The sequence below is a fragment of the Lagopus leucura genome, unplaced genomic scaffold (genome assembly GCF_019238085.1).
Source record: "Lagopus leucura isolate 7727_CA_CO unplaced genomic scaffold, USGS_WTPT01 Super-Scaffold_100012, whole genome shotgun sequence".
NCBI lineage: Eukaryota > Metazoa > Chordata > Aves > Galliformes > Phasianidae > Lagopus > Lagopus leucura.
The window spans coordinates 5,214,046-5,234,009 of NW_024962267.1; the positions used below are offsets into that span (position 1 = coordinate 5,214,046).

Below are 19,964 nucleotides of genomic sequence, written 5' to 3' on the forward strand. Positions count from 1 at the left end.
AGGGCACATAGCACAGGGCTGTGCTACGAGGGTCTGCTCTCCATAGCAGGGCTGTCTCAACCACCAGACAACCGGCCCGCTGTGCTGCCCTGCCTCACACGCGCCATTTGTCAACCTGCAACACACATCTGGGACAGCCTTTATCCCACCAGAGTCCAAAGCAAAACTGTTGCTGCAAAATTGCTTTCAGACGTGCACGTTGGATCCCTGAAACCTGCTAGCAGTCATACCACTATATGGTGCACGATAGGGTACATTATTCTTTAGGAAGCAATTTCTAGAGGACAGCTGGTTACTTGGCAACACATTTTCCTTATACTACAGGAAAAATCTGGGCTTATGAAATAGAATAAGAAAATAAGCCTCTCGAACTAAGCCAATCTCCCCTTGCCCCAATCAAAAGAACACATATGCCTGTGCTGCAAAAACTGACTGCAGAACAGAGGTGAGATGTTCTTTCTAGAGAATACATTTGGTGGAGGAGGTTGGATTTTTATGCAAGTTTTGAAAGATCACAGGCAATTTGGTTAGAAACTTCCCTGGCTGTGGGCCATGACACCTGCCTACCTCCTCAACAGCTTCCCTGCTGGGCTGCTGGCTTGCTCGAGGCTCCTGGGTCTGCGTGGGCTTGGAGATAAAGCCGTTTTTAGGACACACAGTTTCAGCTTCCCCATAAGAACAGCTTCCCCATGGGAACAGCTAGGCTGCACTGCCTGATTAGCATTTAAAACATTACAGCTCATTCCTCAAAGGAACACCACCAGATCCCGTGCATCTCCTCCAACGGCATCACCACCTGCATGAGGTGGGCTGAGCCTGTATGCCCAAGAGCCCCCTTCCCACAGCCCTGGCCCTGAACTCTGCCTCTTGCTGCTCTGCTTTGCTCTTGTTCTGGCCTCTGTACAGTCAAGGAACCCAGCAGAACCTGGGTGCACATCTCAATTCTGGATGTGCTTTTAAGGAACAAGTGCAGACAGTATGGGAGTTTATCACACCCAAGGCATGCCAGCTACCCTGAGGGTGGGCAATATGATGGGCACAACAGGGCAGCTTCCCTGCCTTCCCATTTGTTGACATATCATAAGTGTATCAACTGTTTTTCTAGCCATAAAAAGCACGAGCACTGTGCCTGCGCAACTGCTGCCTGAGGACAAGCGGCTTTCTTTGGGGTCTCCTTCATCTTCACACATCAGTGGGACAAAGGAGGGCTGTCCACCAAAAAGAATTTAGCAGCAAGACAAAACAAATGCTCAGCCAGCATCAGCTGCTTGTCCCTGCAGTGATGGTCCAGTTGCAAATTTACTTCAACCAGCTCTTCAGAAAAAGGTCAGCTACTCCAAGGAAAGCAGAAGACAGGTAGCAGCTCCATGGGCAGCAGGCTAAGACTGCCCAGAGAAAGCCTAGCTAATTAATGATTTTACAGCAGCCTGTTTTAAAAAAAACTGCTGATTAAATCACTTAAGAACAATAAGCTAAAGGGTATGGAGGAAGGAGCTGATTACACAGTGCCTTGAACACTTCTGATGGGCTATGGAAGGAACAGTATGTATACAGCCATTGACACGTCTGCTGGTCTACAAGCCTGCTTGGAAGTACACCAATGCAGCATTAATGCCTTTCTCTAGGCTCTGATAACACACCAGTCTCCATAAATATTTCTGGGTCTTACATGTTTATAACACTCACAGAATAAACTCTCTAATGCTTCTCTGCAAGTTTTCTTTGGATATTGTTCCAGGTTCTCGTTTTGAACACATTCTGGGCAATGGGATGAGCACAGTAAGCACAAGGAGACTTACATAGAAGAAATATAATTAAAAATACGTTTTTTCAGTTTTTATAATGAATTTGGAGCTGAAGATGCTCTTAAGTCTTCATTAGCTTCTGCTAAGCTTCAATGTTTACACAAGCTGCTGGCATTATAATTTCAAACACTTCTTCAGTTATTTCTACTTAAGGCAAAAGCCCAGAGGAAAGCATGCTGGAGATGGAGCACGTCATCAGAAAACAAAGACTCTTGGCATACAGATGAGCTTTCAGCTCAATAGAATTTTAAGGGTCTGTGGCTAGGATGCAAAAATTGGAATTATGACCCTCTGAGACAGTAGGGTAGAGGCCTGTGTGTTAAGGATTCACTCTAAACAAGCAAACCTTTCTTTCAAGAAGCTGAGGAAATAAAGATAACATTTCAGAGAATAAAGTTGAAGGAAAAAGAAATTTTTCCCCTTTTGCTCAGGATATATTTGCAGCAGAAGTCAGACTAAGTGCAATTCATTTTCCACAGTGTCCAAAACCTGGACATGACCCTGACTCTTAATTTTGGAACATAAAATCTTGCTGTGTTCCGTCACATGCATTAATCCCAAAACATTCATAGTCGAGACAGGATCCAGCGCCTTACTTCAGCTGATAACCACAGCTCAGGTGGTAGGGATGGTGGCTACAGTTATCTCTGGTCTTTCTGGAAGGGAAAACACATGTCCTCCATCTGCACTAAAGCGTGACCTTGGATGAGCCATGGAGAGCCACCTCTCAGAGGCTAAGTATACCAAGCAGTGCCTGAAAAGGCACAGAATGCACTCAAGGTTGTATTTTGGCTGAGGAGGACACATTCAGTCATACTGGCCTGAAACAAAGCCTGAGCCAGGGCAGTTCAGGTTGCTAAGGCATCCTCACTGGTTGCTATGGCATGTGTACAGTTGCGAGTATTTGGTTCTGGCTTATTATTTTTCAAAGGATAGGCTTGTTTGCGTAACAAAAGCTAATCCATCAGCCATTACAAATAAGCTCCACTTTTTCCTCTGGCTCCTCCTCTTCTGTTCTCAAATGGATGACATTTATCTCTGTTGTCGGGTCTTGGACTGTCCCACACGCCTACTGCAGCATGTTTTTGTGCAGGAATGGTTGAGTGTAGCCCATGCAGTAATCCCTTTATATTTGTCAAACTTATCACTTCTGTACAGCCAACAGATTCCTCTCGAGATATGCAACTGTCTGCTGTAAAAAGCAAATGCTTAAAAACATAAAATTACATACGATCAGTGCAGTTTTGCTCATAGGTATTTTCAATAAAATGATTACATACACCACAAAACAGATTTCGTGGATTTCCCTGGAGTGCCATCGAAAATCTATCTGAATGCAATTGGGCTGCCTCCTGTTTAAGCTGTAGTTTTTCTCTGAAGCATAAAGCTACTCTGGAAAGCAACGGTCTTGTATAGCTCCCTATGTATGTGCCTCCTTGTTTCCACATTAAAACAGCTCAGTTCAGAAGCAAAACAATTACTTCTTTTTTTTTGTTGTTTGTTTTTTAAACTGATACTCATGCACACTCTGCCAAAGTGGTGGCACTCCAGCCAGGGCTATGGTGGCAGTGGTGGCTCTCCAAGCCATTCGAATGGGAATTTAAAGGCACCTCCACACAGGAGACTTGGGCTCTGCTCAAAGGGTGTTTGCCCATCAGTGGCTGTAAGGCTGGCTGAGCAGTACCAGAACCACCTCTCCCACATCAGCCACCCCAGCCAGCGAGCGTTGTTGTACAATGTGAGATTTTAAACCATGGAAAAGATCATCGAAGGTGCTGGAAGCTACCAACACCAACATGAAATCTTACACAAGACAGAAAGCCCTAATTACAGTTTCTGAAACTATGAAGTCATCTAATACACATATGTTCCTCTAGACTGTCAAGGAGGAAAAAAGGCAGGCAGTACTCATTGCCATCCCCATAAGGAGGAGAGAAAACTGCTCCTCAGAAGCTTTTAGAGAAACCTGGTAAAACCAGAGAATCAGCTCCATCGTAGTTAGATTTAAAAAAGCATCACAAACACTTTTGATTTAATTATAACAACAACATTGTCAATTTCACACTGCCATGGAGCATTGCGAGCCTTCAGCTCGAAATGCTGAGCGTTTCAACAAGCCAAAACTTTGCACTCTACCTTAGGTGCGAAAGGAAGATGGCACATGAGGGCAAAAAATAAATGCCTTATTCAGAGAATGACTCAAGAACAAAATCATGTTTTTTCTTTCTGTTCTAGCACTGTTCATACACCTTGTGCAACATTAAAAGCAGTGAGAAGCAGTAAGAGTTTTAGCGCAACAGTGGAGGAGGCAGCTGCAAATAAACAGGGGGGAAATACCAAGAAAGAAAAAAAACATTTTTGCCTAACCACTTCTTAAATCAACACTGTTTACTGGACAGCACAGATCTGCTGATAATGGCAGACTATTGTGTTTCAAATAGTTCTAGGGGGAAGATTTTAAAATATCTCAATTCTGTTTGTCCATTAGTTAACTTTTATTTTATTTTGGAGTTCTTTGATAAAGACCTCCATTATTTGCTTGAGACTTCAGAAAGCTTTAGACAAGCAGATTTCTTAAATTAGCTTGAAAATTCAGTTTCCAGGGCAACATATGCAGGTCTTTATACATCAACTTTTCTTTGCACCACTTATATAAATGTGGCTGCTCAAATGTCATAAGATACTTTTAAATTCAGTAAACTATTCCGATCACTTTGATCCTTTTCTGCCTTTGAAAAAAGCTGAGTGCCCCTTCTTTTCAGAAGAATCGCATCCATAAAAATGCTAAACTGTTTTCCTTTGGAGAGGCTTAGCCCCAGAAATGCCTGCAGTGACAGGCACGTGTGTAACACATTTATATCAGCACCTGAACGCTTATGCAACATTTTTGCTCACCTCCCTTATTCATCATCCTTTCTTACTATTGTATTAAGTTTGCAGGCTCAGGAGGTGACTTAGGGCACTCTGGGAGTCCACTGCGCTAGACAGAAAACAAATTCAAATGCCCATTTCACAACTGCAATGTGAAATTTGCTGCTTGCCCACCCTGCATACAAAAATTCTTGATAAGGCTCTGACACCTACCAGTAAATGCAATGAATTGTAAAGGAGACAAGGTAAAGAACACATTTACCTATTTTCTCTCTCATTCTGCTATTTCCCCCACAAGCACTTAAGAGGTGCTGTGCTGTTACCAACATGGGGACCTGAAACCCTCAGCAGCATTGGGAGCGTGATTTTGGCAGGGGTCAGATCACACCCTTGCTGCATGGGTGTATGTTGAAAGGTGCTGCAAATACAACAGTGACTCAAGTAAAGGAGAGGGAATGAGCATTACCTGCACACTTGACTCCCTGAGCAATGAGGCCCCACATAAAGTTGGCGCAGTACTCACACCAGTGCGGGCCCCTGAAGGTGTGCACCTGGAAGACAGCAGCAGAAAGGAAAGTTACAGAGAATAACAACTGTTTCAAAGACATCAAAAGCAAAGTGTCTCAACAAGCCAGAACTCCTCTTAGAAGGCACTGCATACATTCACTAGAAGTTTCTCTTTACCATTGCAGGAGAAGAAGAAAGAAACATTCAAAGGACTGAACAGCCAAAGGGCCAGCAGTGCTGTGGGAAGGTACTGCCCATCCTGCACCACCTGGAGCAGCATGACTGGTGTTGGGGTCTGCTCTCATTCTGCACTGTTGTAGGATGAGCAATGATGGTGCTCCCATACTGTCTGCTGGCACCCCTTGGTCCATGCAGAATTGCAAGGAGTGCACCTCCACAAGGGATGCACAGGGTGATGAGTGCTGGAGCAGCCCTGGGTGGAAAGCATCCTGCCTGGCAAAGCACCAGTGCAGCACAGACACTCCAGATGCACCCCGAGGGCTTTCTAGTTCAGAACAGCTCTGTAAGAAATTAATTCTCTCCAGACTAATGCCACATATTGAAAATCTAAATGAGTCTACTAAGTGAAAACAAGAACTCGCTGACCCAGGACGAAATTCAAAGCTAAAGAAGAAAAAGCCAATGCTGCTTTCAATCCTGGCTCATGCATGAGCTGCAAATCCTGCAGACACCACAAACTGCTTTGGGTTTTATTCTGATAAAGTGCCTGCTTTAGGAGACCACGAGACTCTTTGCAGAGATATCCAAAGCTTCCTTAGCCAGTGTTCAAGAAACTAGTAGTCATAAAGTAATGAAATTCACAGTGAAATACAATAAGTATTCTCAAGGCTTAACTCAGTTGATTCTTCAGAGCCACTTGGCAGAGAGCACCCCCTCCACCAGGTGTGCCCAGCAGCTGGACTCCAGATAACATTCACCTCCAACAAGTGCCCAGCATTCCAGGCCAGGTCCTGCTTTGGCTGCAGACCTCCTGCACTTACTGCCTGCCAAGCAGTAGCAGTGGGCAGGCTGGTGCACTGCTCTGGAGATCTGCTCTCCTATTCTCCAAAGTACACAATGGCTCCCAGCCCTGCTTGCCATGAGCATCTCTGGAAGCAGTGCTGGGTGCCCCCAGCTCCAGCAAGCCAGTGCCACCACCACCAACTCTGAAAGTGCAACTGTTCCCTTCTCAAAGTTCCAGCTGACTCCCATGAAGCAAATGATGACAAGACTGTCAGCAGCTGCAATCTCTATTTTCTTGTTCCCTCTCCACACAAAGAGATTTTTCACACCTTCTTCTCCGTGAGACACCTGCACTACCCACATCTTCTTGGTTTTCTTCCTCAGCCCCCTGCTTTTCTACAGGTCTTTGGCAGCCTTCCCTTCTCAGAATCTGATCTCCTCAAGCAAAATGCTGTGCTTTAATGCCTGAGGGACTAACACAACTTCTGCAGGAAACAACATCTGCCTTGCAGTCACCAGCAAGGACGGGGCTCAGGCTGCCTGTCCCCGTGATGGCGGCTGCTGTGACCCAGAAGCAACTTAAAACAAAAGGGCAAGGCAGGCTCCCCTGCTTCCCTCTTTCCTATCAGCACAGCGTAGCATCCTTCCCTTTGTGAGTTTGGATGGAGATCAGTCTTTGCCCTTCAGGATCACTGTTTTGGAATCACTGCTCTTGTCTCATGCAGCCAGACTCCATCCAAACACTGCAATGCCTTGCTGTAACATCTCCTTAGGAAATTACCTTCTCAGGTGAACATTTGTCGCAAGCCTGCTTAGCTTTACCCTGTACCATTCAAATTACTTCCTTATTCATTATTCTGAATGCAAAATTAAAACAAATTAAAAGCTACAGGTGGGTTTTTCTATTTTCTGTCATGCTTTCTCTTGCTTTGACCTTTCTCAGACATGCCAGAGGAGGTTCCCAGGCAACATTAATTAGGGGCCCTCTGGCCCACGACGCCCTTCCACCCCTGGTATGTGACCCTGCAGGACAAGCCCTGACGCCTCTTTTGGGGTCTGGAAGCATTACTGCCTTTGCACAGAGCTCAGTGGTGCCAGAATGTTCACATCCCACTGCCACAGAGTGGAACTGGAGGTCCAGCCCTGCACAGGCTGAATGCACAGACCGCAGGAAATGAAATCAGAGGCAGTAAACCATGCCAGAAGACATCAAGAAGTGGTCTTCTGGGGCCAGAATGGCCCTCTGACTGCTTCACATTGCAGAGCAGGGCCAAGCAGCACGCTAGAGGGGAACATTTGCAACCCACTGCTAGCGAGAGGGCCAGCACCTGCAAACAATATTAAGCCTATTGCACGTGACCCTTTAATACAGCATTCTGATTTTTACATTCAATTCCCCATTCTAAAAACTTGTCAAGTGACTTGCTTATTTCAAAACTAAAGCATGCCTTTCCAAAAAGTCTTCTGACAACGCACCAGGCAGAATTCCAGAGATCCTGATTAAACTACAGGGTGTGTCTTTCCCTTTATAAAAAGAGCATGTGCCATATGCAGGCATCTTATAAAATGTGAGGGTACAAAACTTACAAATTGGGCTTTGTATCTCCCAAATCTTTCATTCTCACTCCTGTCCCAAAAATCCTCTTCTCTTCCTCTTTCCACAAGATTTCAAGTGTGAGTTTAAAAGAAAAATCTAATTCTAGATCATTTTAAAGGAAAATACTTACTTCTAAACTGAGATAAAATCCAATTATTAGGCTGCTCTGCAAGTCTAAGGATAACAGTGGAATTTCACATTGCATTTCTATTTTGAACTCTACCACAGCAGCAGCAAGGTATAATAAAAAGGACTATGATCTTATATAGGAAGAGAGTGCTTTTTTGGGTCTGAAAGACATTTGGGAAAAATATCTTACCTCTGGTGATTAGCCACTATGTACGTTACAGACCACCATTTGTTTTGTTGTTTTTTTTTTTTTTAAATTTAATTAAAATTAAATTAATTTAATGAAAATATTGCTTATAAAAAGAGGAAAACTTAAGCAAATCAAAAAATGATCTGATGACTGACAACAGCCTATACCACAAGCTAGGAGCTCCTCAAGCAGATCTCTGATAATTCTCGGGCTCTATGAAAGTCACTGCTGCAGCTACCCATGTATCGCACAAACCCACTTACTTCTTATGCTTTTTGCTTTTACTGGGCAGTTCTTTGGCTGTTATCTGAAAGCCAGGAATGAGCCAGCAGATAATTAGCATTCAAAACTGGGGGACTTGCATTATATAACTTGTCAAGATAGTGAGAGAATATCAGCAAAGTGCTTTGGAAATGTGACGTGCAAGAACATGATGGATGTGCACAGCTTTAGCAAGGCAGAAAGCAAGGCTGGATCTGACAAATTACGTATACATAAAATAAAACTCTGAGCTCGGAAAACAGTCTCTCTGACAGCACACAACAAAGCTGTCTCTGTTACAGGCTGCCATGGTCTCCCTGGACAGCAGCTCCACCAGGACCCATGCTCCACATTGAGCAGCGTAGCATCTCCCATAGCCCTCCATGCTGAGATGCTGGCAAGAAGAATGGGATTTGGAAAATCCAGGCAACATCATCTGCACTGGAATGAAATACACTGACTAGAGAAAGGATGGAAAAAGTATTGCAGCTTCACATTTTTCCATAGCTCTCTGTGTTGGACAGCCCTGCTGGTGCTTGGGGAAGAGACCGAGCTGTCTGGGGGCTGAGTGATGGCACACATCAGGTACCTGCACTGCATGGTGCTCCCAGGGTGCCGTTCTGCTGGCTATAGCAGTGTCTTTCAGCCAAATGCCTAAAGATCATGGGACGCTGCTGATGAAGCCCGTCAGCTCAGTGGTCCTCGCTGATTTGCATTTCCATCAGCTGAATTCTGCCTGTTGGGACTCCACCAAGCTTTTAATTGATACAGGAGACACTGTAAGTCTCAATTAAAATGATAACTCAGCCTGTATTATTAATGTCTGTCTCCTCAGTCACAGCTGATTTCATCAGACACTGGGTGTACCCACGCTGGCACCCAGTAGGCACACCCTCTGTATGCACCCCAAGTACAGACAGAGGATGCCTGGACGTTAAGGGCATAGAAGAGAGATCAGTGAGAAAACAAACTGCTTCAACTTTGGTTTGGCCAATGCTTTAACTCAGTGTATGCATATATTAACAATAGGCAGGCCCTCTAAAACAAGGGTCTCAAGCATGCCAAATATTACAGAACACGACTTTCCTACTGCGAGGCAAACGCTGCTGCTGAGTAATCTCAGAAACAAGAAGACTGCCAGGACAACAGCATGGCACAGCGCAGCTGTAAGATAATTCAATATCACATGAAGGTATTGCAGAAATGAGTGTAATGAGAGTATTGCAACAAACCACCAAAGACTGCCTAACCCAGCTGTGGTGCTACACGCCTGGGATCGGGCCAACAACTTCTTCCAGCAGCTCCAGAGAAGGGGGCTGTGATTCAGAGCATCAAGTATAAATAGCATGGCAATGGGCAGCGGGCACAGACATGAACGCTGAGCAGGCAGCCCTTCCTCCCAGTCCTCGCTCACCCGGAGCCTGAAGCGCTGTCATGTTGTGTTGGCTTCCTGGTCTGTGCAGATCATGTCAGCAGAAATGAGAACAACTGGAAAATGGGGTTAGGTTCTGCTCTAAGAGAGACAAGGCAACAAACGGCAGAGAGAGTAGCGGGTGTGCGCTTTTTGCCTTGTAAATGCAATGAAACTGATCACCTTCCTTTCAGAATGGAAGAGCAGATTTGTTTTTTTTTCAAATCGATATCTTAGAGATTAGAACACTATCCATTTCATTCCAGGCCTAAGTAACTCAACACCTGTGTCTATATACAACATTCAGAAACCACAGGTGAAAACTGAATAAAATCTTCATACTTAAAATAGTATGTATATATACATGCCATATACGCTCCACATAATGACATAAATGTAATACAAAACCTCAACAGATCCCTAAAGAAGTGATTTTGCACAGATGCTACATTTAATTTAGAGGCAAAAGCACTGATGGGAGCAGAAGCAGTGCTCCCTGCCCCTGGAGGCACTGCCCAGTCCCTGCAGAGTGTTTCTGAGCCTTGCCACTCATGGGCTGCTTTGTTCCTATGGCCGTATGTACGGGAGACCCACAAGAGCCACAGCTAACGACTCAGAAAGCTACCAGCAAGGTGGGATGGAATTACAGCTGAAATACAGATTTAGAAAAAGAAAAAAAATGAAACAAAACCCAAAACAGAGCCAGATCTTGAATGCAGGGATTAGCATTTAGAAAGCACAGAGGGTTAAGTAATAATGCACTACTGGGAATCTGCTTTAGAAAAGCCAAGCCTTAAAAAAAAAAAAAAAAAGTTAAAAAGAAACATTAAATAAAAATAAGAGCAAAAAACTAAATCCATCCATGCCTAAAAGCTTTTCTGGCTTGAATTGCTGTATAACGCAGCATGAGTTTCAGAAGCAGCTACACAGAACTGACACGATCCTCTCCAAAGTTTCGTGGAGGATTTTCTCCAGTTTTGCTCTCCAGATATTGCCACTGCCTTTGAAAATGTTTTCCCCGAGTACCAGGAGCCCAGAAGAAACCTCCCATTTCCCGAGGCTTTCTTATCTCTGACAATGCGCAGAGGCTCTCCCTGGGGACTGTGCTAGCGGCGCCCAGCTCTCCTTCTGAATATTCATTTGAGTGCAGTGACTCATTTAAAGATGTTTTGAAAATCTTCTCATTGCCAGGGCTGGACTTCATCAAAAGCAGCGCTCTCCTTTCAGTGGAGACCGACCAACGCACCCCAAATAGGCACCTGCCCCACTTTTTGGAAGATCAGAAATAGAAATGAGTTCATGTCAGAAGTCACACAAAAATGGCTCTGCTCACTGCAGTAAAGGTTTGTTACAGTTTCAGGTCTTCTTGCAGCATTTCTTCTGCACTTTCCACTTGCTGGCCCCCAGCGTTTAGGCATGGCTCTCAGGAGCAGCTCATTAGAACAATGTGATTTGGCATGGAAATGATTTGTTATGGCTTTTTACACCAGCAAACACCTAGCAAAGATGCAATTACACGAGTGAAAACTGGGCCAGGTTGCTGTATTTGTTTCAAACAAATGACTCTTGTTAGTACCAGCAGTCTGTCTATTAAAGTGATGTGTGAGTCCCTCCATATTGGCAAGGTCCCTCCAGCAGACACCGGTGTCACCAAGCCCACTTCTCACACATGTATGGGCTGCTCTGCCTCCCTTCCAAAGGGGTCACCGCAGGAGGCCGCTTCAGCATGGAGAGGTGAACTGTAACTAGCAAGACTAACCTAACAGCGCGGCTTAAGCAACAATGGAAAAACCTCTGCTCTCTGGAAGAAGCACTGGTTTGAAAGGGAGTTGTGTTCTGAATGTTCACTGATCTATACCAGGCAGCCTTACAAGTGTTATTTATTGTAATTAATTTGACTGTGCTGTCTCGGGCATTAGTGAGATAGTGACTAAGTAATAGTGTGGCAGTATCAATACTGCACAGAAAGGTAGTGAAAAACAGCCTTCTGGAGACATACATATATTAATGAAAAGCAAAAAAGAACTAAGACAACATGCTAGGGAATGTGATGCATGGAAATGCAGTGCTCGGCCCAGCTCTGATGGGTACAGATGCCTTCTGGCTTCTGCAGAACATGAAGCATCTGAGCCTGGGGCTGTCAGCAGCTACAAAACTCCTGCAAGTGTCATCACAGCCAGAGGTGACTGAAGGAATACCCACGGGTGGCCAAGGGAGCACAGTACCCTAACCCTAGACCTGCTCCTGGGTGCTGGCTGCTATCTCCTCTGCTCTATGAAACCAGTACTAACTGCTGTGCAATAACCAATCTCCATTCCTCCTCCCTCCACTGAGATGCCATAGTACCTCCAGTGTAAGAGGATCTCTAAGAGTTTGTCATTTCTATGACTGATCAACATGACTAGTCCAAGCAGCAGCTGGGCAAAGGGTCAGGTCTTGTACTGCCTCGTGCCTGCACTACCAAGAGAACGTGGGCTGCGAGAGTGCAGAGCAGCATCCTCCTTGCTGCAGGGCTCAGTTGCTTCTGGTCAGCCGAGACCTACGCCTTCATTTTGTTTCTTGTTTCAAATATCTACCACCAAGGAGAAGCCCAGAAAGGATTTTTTGGGCTGACATTTCCCTCCTTCCTACATGGGTGGCACATTTTCTGCTCGACAGGCAACCTAGGGTACTTACTGAGGCATTATAAATGGTGATGTCTTTAGAAAATTTGGACAGATGTGAAGAACAATAAAGCAAAGAAGCACACAAGCCATTCATTTGAAATCTATCACGTAATTATCCTGAAGGGCTTGCAGTTATTCCTTACAGAAAGGAGAGGAGCCACACTTAGCAGCACACCCCTCCAGGTGAGAGCACTTTGTTCTGCTCTTCTATAGCAAAGTTATCTGTGCAAGCTGACTGTATCTCACTGACCTCAGAAACCAGCTGCTGTTAAAGGTAAATACTTCAGCCTGCTGTACATGTAAAGGAACTACAACATGACTATTATGAAGAAAGCAACCTGCACAGGAAGCTTGTGCTGTACCTATGACCTTGGATCAGACATACAGCCTATTTCAGAACAAGACCTGGAAAACTCACAGCTACACAACCATTCAGAAACAGCTTCAGGGTAAAAAAAAAAAAACAACCAAACAAAAAAACCCACAACAGCTAAACTCAAATGAATGAAAATCAAATTATCAGGTTATTTTCAAAACAGCTGTGATTCAGACTGTTAAAGAAGAGCAGCTAAGGAACAGAGATGTCTGCAAAACTAAATACATACTACCCTACATAGGCTGTGGTACATGGGAAACCACTGCCTGCTGGCATCTGCAGCAACCACCTTTAGACTCTAAGGAACAAATGAAAGTTGCAAGATGCTTCAGATCTCTAGGACAACTCAGGGTCTTGATGGAGAAAAAAAAAAAAAAAAAAAAAAGGCTCTGCATTTAGCTGACAGACAGGCAGCAGGGTTGGTCCATGCCAAGAGCTCGTATTAAATGCTGTTTTTATATAGCATTTTGTTTTCAAGTTTGTGCTTCAGTGAAGAATTCCAACAAAACATCCTGATCGTCCACAGCTTCCAATTTTTGTCATCATCTGAACTGAAAAGTAGAAGGAAGTAGATAAAATCCAACAGCCTGGAGGTAAGTATGCATACATGCACATATGTGCACATTCACACATGCACACGTGTGATGGGAATGAAAATCAAGAATCTGAGATAATTAAAAAATTCATAATTAAATCATCAGACACCTATGTGCCATTAATGGTTTTCCCTTCTCCTAAAGTTGATAAAAGCAAAAGTTATATAGGGTAAAAATTAATCAAAACAACAACATGGGGTTCATGTCCTGCCTGTAAGTTCATACTGACTGCTGCAGGAATTTGGGATGACATCAATTCACTCAGCCTTACAAACAAGGACTGCACATTATTTGACTGCCCAAGGTTAAGGTACTGAATCTTTACAGGACATTTATTACAGGCAGACACAAAACATGCATGTGCTGCATTGACACGTCTTAATAAAGAACATAAGGCATTTGTTGCTTACTTTTTATAATCAGCACAATAGCGAGAAGCAACATAAAAGGCCAGGCAGATTTGGTTACACAGAGTAGTTGCCCATGTCAGCAGCTCCAGCAGCCCCATGTAAGCCACGCTCCTCTCGTCACACTCAGTTCATTAACATGAAGGGAAACACAGACCATCTGCTCTGTCCAGATGCAGCAGAACATGCTTCTTACCTCCAAAGCTATTTATCAGCGACAAACTGAGATCTCTTTAATCCTCTAATCAGATCTAAATGACTTTTCAGCATCACATCATGGTAAGTAAAACTGAACTACAGTGACTTGAATGGAAAGAAAAGTTGGCAGATTTCATCACTGCTGGCATCTCCCGGTACCAAACAAGCATAAATGGAACAGATAACCTGGATGTGACAAATGGCATCAAACACACACACACACACACACAAGCAACCAGCAATGGAACCCTCAGTGCTCTGAAGATGCCCAGCTGCTGTGACTAGCAATGAGCTGTAACGGGAGCAGGCAAGTTTCCGAGTCAGAGCCCGCAGATGTACGACTGCGCTGCAACACCACAGCAATTCCAAGTGAAACGCAACCCCTCACGGTACCGTTAAAAGAAATAAGCAGTGGAATTCCTTACCTTGAAGTTATGAATCTTCTCGTATTTGGGAACGTGCTCGTTTTCTTTCAGCGTTGCTCTTCTGACAAGCGATGTCAGCTGCGAATAAGCAAAGAGTTTCAGAGGTTGCCAGATCGTCACCGACGACTTCTGCGCGCCCAGCTTCATCCCCAGGGCTGCTATCAGCAGATCGGGCTGGCGGCCCTCTCGCTTGGAGTTGCGCACCGCCGATCTATTAGCTCTGTGCCCCGGCCACGACTCTTTGGACGGCATTTTGGAACTGACGGGGGGAGAGCCGGCCGCGCCGCCGCCTGTCAGGCTCGCTCTGACGGCGCCGGGAGGGGCATGGCAGCGGCGGCCCGCTGCGGGCACGGCTAGCTCGGCGGAAAGCGGCGCTGCGGGGGGCTCCGCGCCGGCATGGCGGCACCGACCCGCAGTTCTTCCTCAGCCGGTGGCCGCGGCTGCGGAGCGCTCCCGCCGCCCCGCGTAGGGCAGAGTCGTGCGGCCGGCACCGCCCCGCGCCCCCGCCCCGCAGCCAATGGGGGCGGCGGGGCGCGGCGGTACCGGCGGGAGCCGGGCGGCGGGATGGGGGTGAGCCGGCACCGCTGCGTGGGCGCTGCGGGCACGGGAGCTGCAGACCCGGCCGGCGGTGCTCGGCCTTGTTCTTCTAAAGTCACTTCAGTCAGTGCGCTTGACGTAAACGGATGCTCGACAAACTCACGTCAGGTAACGACCTCTGCTTCCAGCGGGCAGCGCGGCTGCCTCCTGAAGCTGAGCCCGTGCCCCCTCCCAGCACAGCCCTAGGAGCCCAGCTGCCCTTCTGTAGCGCTCCCAGCACACCAACGGAGTCCCACCACTGGCACACACGGCTGTGCATTCCTGAACAGTTCTCATCCGGGCAGCAGAACCGCACTGCTGGTCCATGCCACGGGGTGACCACCGTGTCCCTTACACATGGTTGGCACCACAAGGACCTTTTCCTGTGACAAACTGCCTGGGGAAGGCAGCCCTGACTGCTTGGCGCAGGCTGCAGCACTGCAGCCGCTCTCCCTCCTGCAGCAGAGGTATTTTTATCTCTCATGACTCAGTAACAACCAAAGACAAGCGCAGTTTGTCGCAGACTTCTGGATGGAAATGGTGTGTTGCAGCTGGATCATGGTGTCACTGCACAGCTCAGTTCTGCAGGTACTGCTGGCCATGAGCCTTTGGCATTCCCCCACATGGCCAGCACCATCCTGCCCCTGGGCTTTAATTACCTGCAGAGGGGCAAGATGCAGGGACTGAAGTTCAACATACCATAGAATTGCTTGATCTTTCAGGATTCCTTCCAACTCATGTAGTCCAACTTCCCTGCAATGAACGGGGACATCTGCAGCTCGATCAGGTTGCTGAGCCTGGTCCTTATCTGCTTCACCAATCACTAATTTGTACTGCAAGCAACCTGCTAATAATCCAGACCCTGGCCAAACATAGAACAAAACTGCTCACACACAGGACCTTAGGAGTGCCTCAATACATGCAGGGGACTGCATGATCTCCCTACCAAGAGTTGATCATCCAGTGGCTACCTCAATCTGCATGGCTTGCTTTAAACCACTCATGTCTGCTGCAGGTGGATAGATGTGCTTCTCTCACATTCCTCTCCACACCCTTCTGATATGTGTCACATAGCAGTGGGAGATGAAGAAAAATGAAGAGAGTGCTCAGGGATGCCACAAACTGACCAGCTCATCTTCACACAAATGTGAAACAGCAGGGCCACACGAGGAGGAAGCAGGCCTTCGAGCTCTTTCAGTCCCTTCTCCCAGCTCCAAGATTTCATTCCCAAAGACCACATTGGGTGAAAGTCCATGTGGAACAAGGTGGGTCTAAATCTGGCCCAGAGGAACCATCTGCTCCAAACCCAAAATTCCTCTGGTTTTATTTTGAAAAGGGAAAGAAACAGTTCGTACCAGGAAATAAACCCCTTAAAAATTGAATTTGTTTTGTTCCAGAGCACATTTACTATCAGAATTGACCTGTACTAATACCTGCATCATTTCACTGAAGAAGCAAGATAAAGCATTCTGAATTTTCCTTTCAGTCATTGGTAGAGGGCATATTTGTAGAGGTTTTTTGTTTGTTTGTTTGACATACTTATTCCTTAATTATCAGCTTTCTTCTGTCTAAAGCTTTAGAACTGATTTATTTTCAATTGCACTTTAGAGTCACGTTAGTAGAAACCGATCTCTGGATCCTGGAAAATTAAATCTTAAGATTGCCAATAAAAGGGTAAGCACAATTACCCAACAGGGAAAGGTCGTATCTCACGGCTCTAATTATGAAAACACATAATAATCTGAAAAGTAGTTATAAGATTATGAATTTTAATTCTAACACTGCTTTGTGTTACAGTAATCTAACTAAGACCGCTGATTGGTTTTACATAAATCTGTTTCCTAGTGATCAGTGCAAAGCATTTTCTGCTGTTTACAGTTATAGGAATGCTGCACACACATACAGCAAACAGCCCCTTACGTGCACTGCTTGCACTGTATCTGTGCATACCAAAAAACTAGATGGGAATAAAGAGAAAACCATAAAGTTAGCCACTAAAAAAAATTATGAAAAGCAACATTATCAATTTCTTACATATATATCCCTAACAGAAACCAGCGTTGCAGTTAAAATTCATCTCCAGAAAAACTGCTTTCAGATGATATCATCACACAACATCATTCTTCTGCCATTCACTAACTTTGGAGGTTTGCTATTGCAAGACAGCGCTCTTAGCACAGCCCTCATCCTCTGCTTTGAAAACTGAACTGGAATACCAAATTTCTGTTGTACACACCTAACTGTTCACCCTGTGGGTCCGTGGGCAGGTCCAGATCCTGTACATGAGGTAATAGAGTGCAGGGAGCAGCTCCTACAGGTGAGCCACCACCACTGAGAGCACAGGCATGGCTCAGCTCAGGTCATGCAGGATGTGATTTCTCTCCTGACAGTCTCTTCTGCTCTGGTCAGCCCATACTGCTCCACCTACACCCTTGATCGGTTCTTGATTCAAGACCTGCTCCATCGTGGCTCCTACATGCACCCCCACTGGCCTCCCACAACACTTCCCACTGTCCAGAGGCAGAAACATGAAGAGCAAAGTCTTCCCCTTTCCACTTCTCAAAGTCAAGTCCCAATGCTATGTTATATTTTATCAGTTTGTGGCAGTGCAAATGTTGATGCATTGATCAATACATTGGGCACACTGCAGGAGAAAGGAGACTGGAGAACTTTTTAAGTGAATATGTGACTTCACAGGGTTGAGGTGAACTGAAAACAGAATGACTGGAAATAATAGGCAGGCCAATCTCAGCAGAGCAGCCTCTCAGCCCTCATCATTTTAGTGATCGAAACAAGCACTTAAAAAAAAAAACATAACTCAAGCCCAGAAACACAGCAACCATTAAACAAGACGTGTTCAGAGGTTGCACATCGTACACATGGTCTAAAGGGAAAAAAAAAAAAAGAAAACCAAAGACCATAGCCTGCTATTTCAAGCGTTCACATTTGTCCAAAAAATCTCAGCCACAACAGGGCTTCAATTTGGGAGTCTTACTGAGACACTGCTTTCCTTACTGCTCCCTGAAGCATTTCTTCACAGTGTGGTGGAAGCAGCTATTTTCTTGAGCACTATTTGTTCTCCATGTTATTTGGATAATAAATGCATATTTTCTGGTGCTAATCTCACAATTAGTAAGTCTTATTATGAAGAATCTACAGAATTGATTTTAAAGTCATCCATGGCTCGCAGTAAATTCCAATTAGTCACTCTCTGAAAGTCACATTATGCAAGTTTAATCCAGTCATACAATTCAGTCAACATCAAATAATCTTTCTATAAAGGCAAATCAATGCCTTTCTCATTTGTTGAGGAATAAACTGAAATCACTGCAGGGGAAAAAAAAAAACAAAAACACAGAAGATGGAAACACCAGGTTAATCTCAGAAACCCTAAAAAAGGCTGGGCTTACTCAGACATCCTGAACTCCACACACATTTCCAGCACAAAAGTGTTTATTTTCACGACCACCTGGCTCCTCTCTCAAGCACAGTATCGTGTTTTCTTCAGTCTTGGGAATGCGTGTGCAGCACACAGCAGGTTTTTCATTCTCATATGGTATTTTCATGTTGCAATGACTAAACATGCCTTTATTGTTTCAGACTATATATGTAATACAATCTCTTCCCTCTAAGGAATGCAATTTAATAACAATATTGACCAGCAGTTATTCTGCAAGCATTTTTTTGAGAATCGCAGCCTATTGTACACACCTCAAGGAATAGCATATTTGAAAACCAAACCTTCAACCAAACTTGTGGACAAGTAATGCCAGGCAGAGCCTCCATCCCCAAGTAAACTGTGTGAGCAGAGGGTAGGAATGCTACTTAAGGGTTCAGCCCAGTGCTGGTATTTCAGAAAGACGATGGGAAGGACCAGCGCGTCCTTTGGCCACCAGCCACGGCACAAGGCCTGCAGGCAGCACTGGGCTCACACAACAACCAAAGCGACAGAGATCCCCGTGCAACAAGCAACTTGCGTGCCAGGCAGCAGTACCCACTGCTGAGTTTGGGTTGAAGACGCAGGGGAACAGTGAAATCCTATCGCTGAGAAAACTTCTGATTTTCATAACAAAATTCCAAGTGGACTGGCTCCTAATTAAATAGGATCTTTTCCCCAGTATACTATTTTTGAAGCTAAAGAAATGGCTACTTTTGAAATTTTTATGGTTTTACAAATCAGTTTTGATGACAACGCTATATACTATGCCACAGCAGGTAACATTAAACATTTTTATATCTAGAATTTAATAAAAGTTTAAAATAAAATGTTTTAACTGATGCTACATCTGTTTTTATAAAAAAAAAAACTGAAATGTTTTTTAATTAAAACCTTACCAAGGTTGAGTCTGCATGAATCTCTGGCTTGCTTTAAAGTATGATAGTTTAAAAAGCAGAACTTGTTTTCTCTGGATAGTGATACAGGAGCAAGGCACTCCTCAGTGGCAGACAGTTTCTCTGCCAGTGGAAGGGGCTATCTTGGTATGTGACCACAGCTCCAACGATGGTATAAATGCAAAAAAACACTCAAAGTTCCTCCAGACACAAGTTCAGGGGTTTCTTTTGTGGTTCTGGAGGACGCTGTAAACATTGAAACACGGCAAGGTGATGAGGACTGCTCATTGGGTTTCAGCCCACCATGACACTGACAGGCACTGCTAGCATCAGGGCTGCAGAGTGACACCCAGTATGACCCAGTATTGCTGCTGGGACCCACAGGATGAACAGCTGGTGGAGCAAGGAGGCTGCCTGTAGGCCCTGCTGGTCCTGATGGAGCTGTGCATTCCTGACCAAGGCATGACTGACTGGTGCTTGCTGCAGCGAGGCATTGCTCCAGCAAAAAATCCCTTGACTTGTGACACTTCAAGGCAAATCTTATTCCAAAAATAAATTCAAAGTAACTTAAAAACACCCCAAGACAACGTACTGTATAGGAGCAATAATAGTAAAAATGTAATGCAAAACTGCAGTTGCGTGAGGATTACTCTA

General features: G+C 45.1%; 1 protein-coding gene across 2 annotated transcripts in view; it reads right to left on the reverse strand.

Moving 5' to 3' along the window:
* Positions 1-19,964, reverse strand: part of CHN1 (chimerin 1) — an 81,051-nt gene that overhangs the window by 9,608 nt on the left and 51,479 nt on the right. For both annotated transcript variants that reach the window (XM_042874512.1, XM_042874513.1), the window contains 2 exons: positions 14,403-14,480; positions 5,143-5,227 (listed from right to left, as the gene is read on the reverse strand). In XM_042874512.1, coding sequence (XP_042730446.1) covers positions 5,143-5,227; positions 14,403-14,480 — 163 coding nt within the window. The remainder of the gene's footprint in view (positions 1-5,142; positions 5,228-14,402; positions 14,481-19,964) is intronic.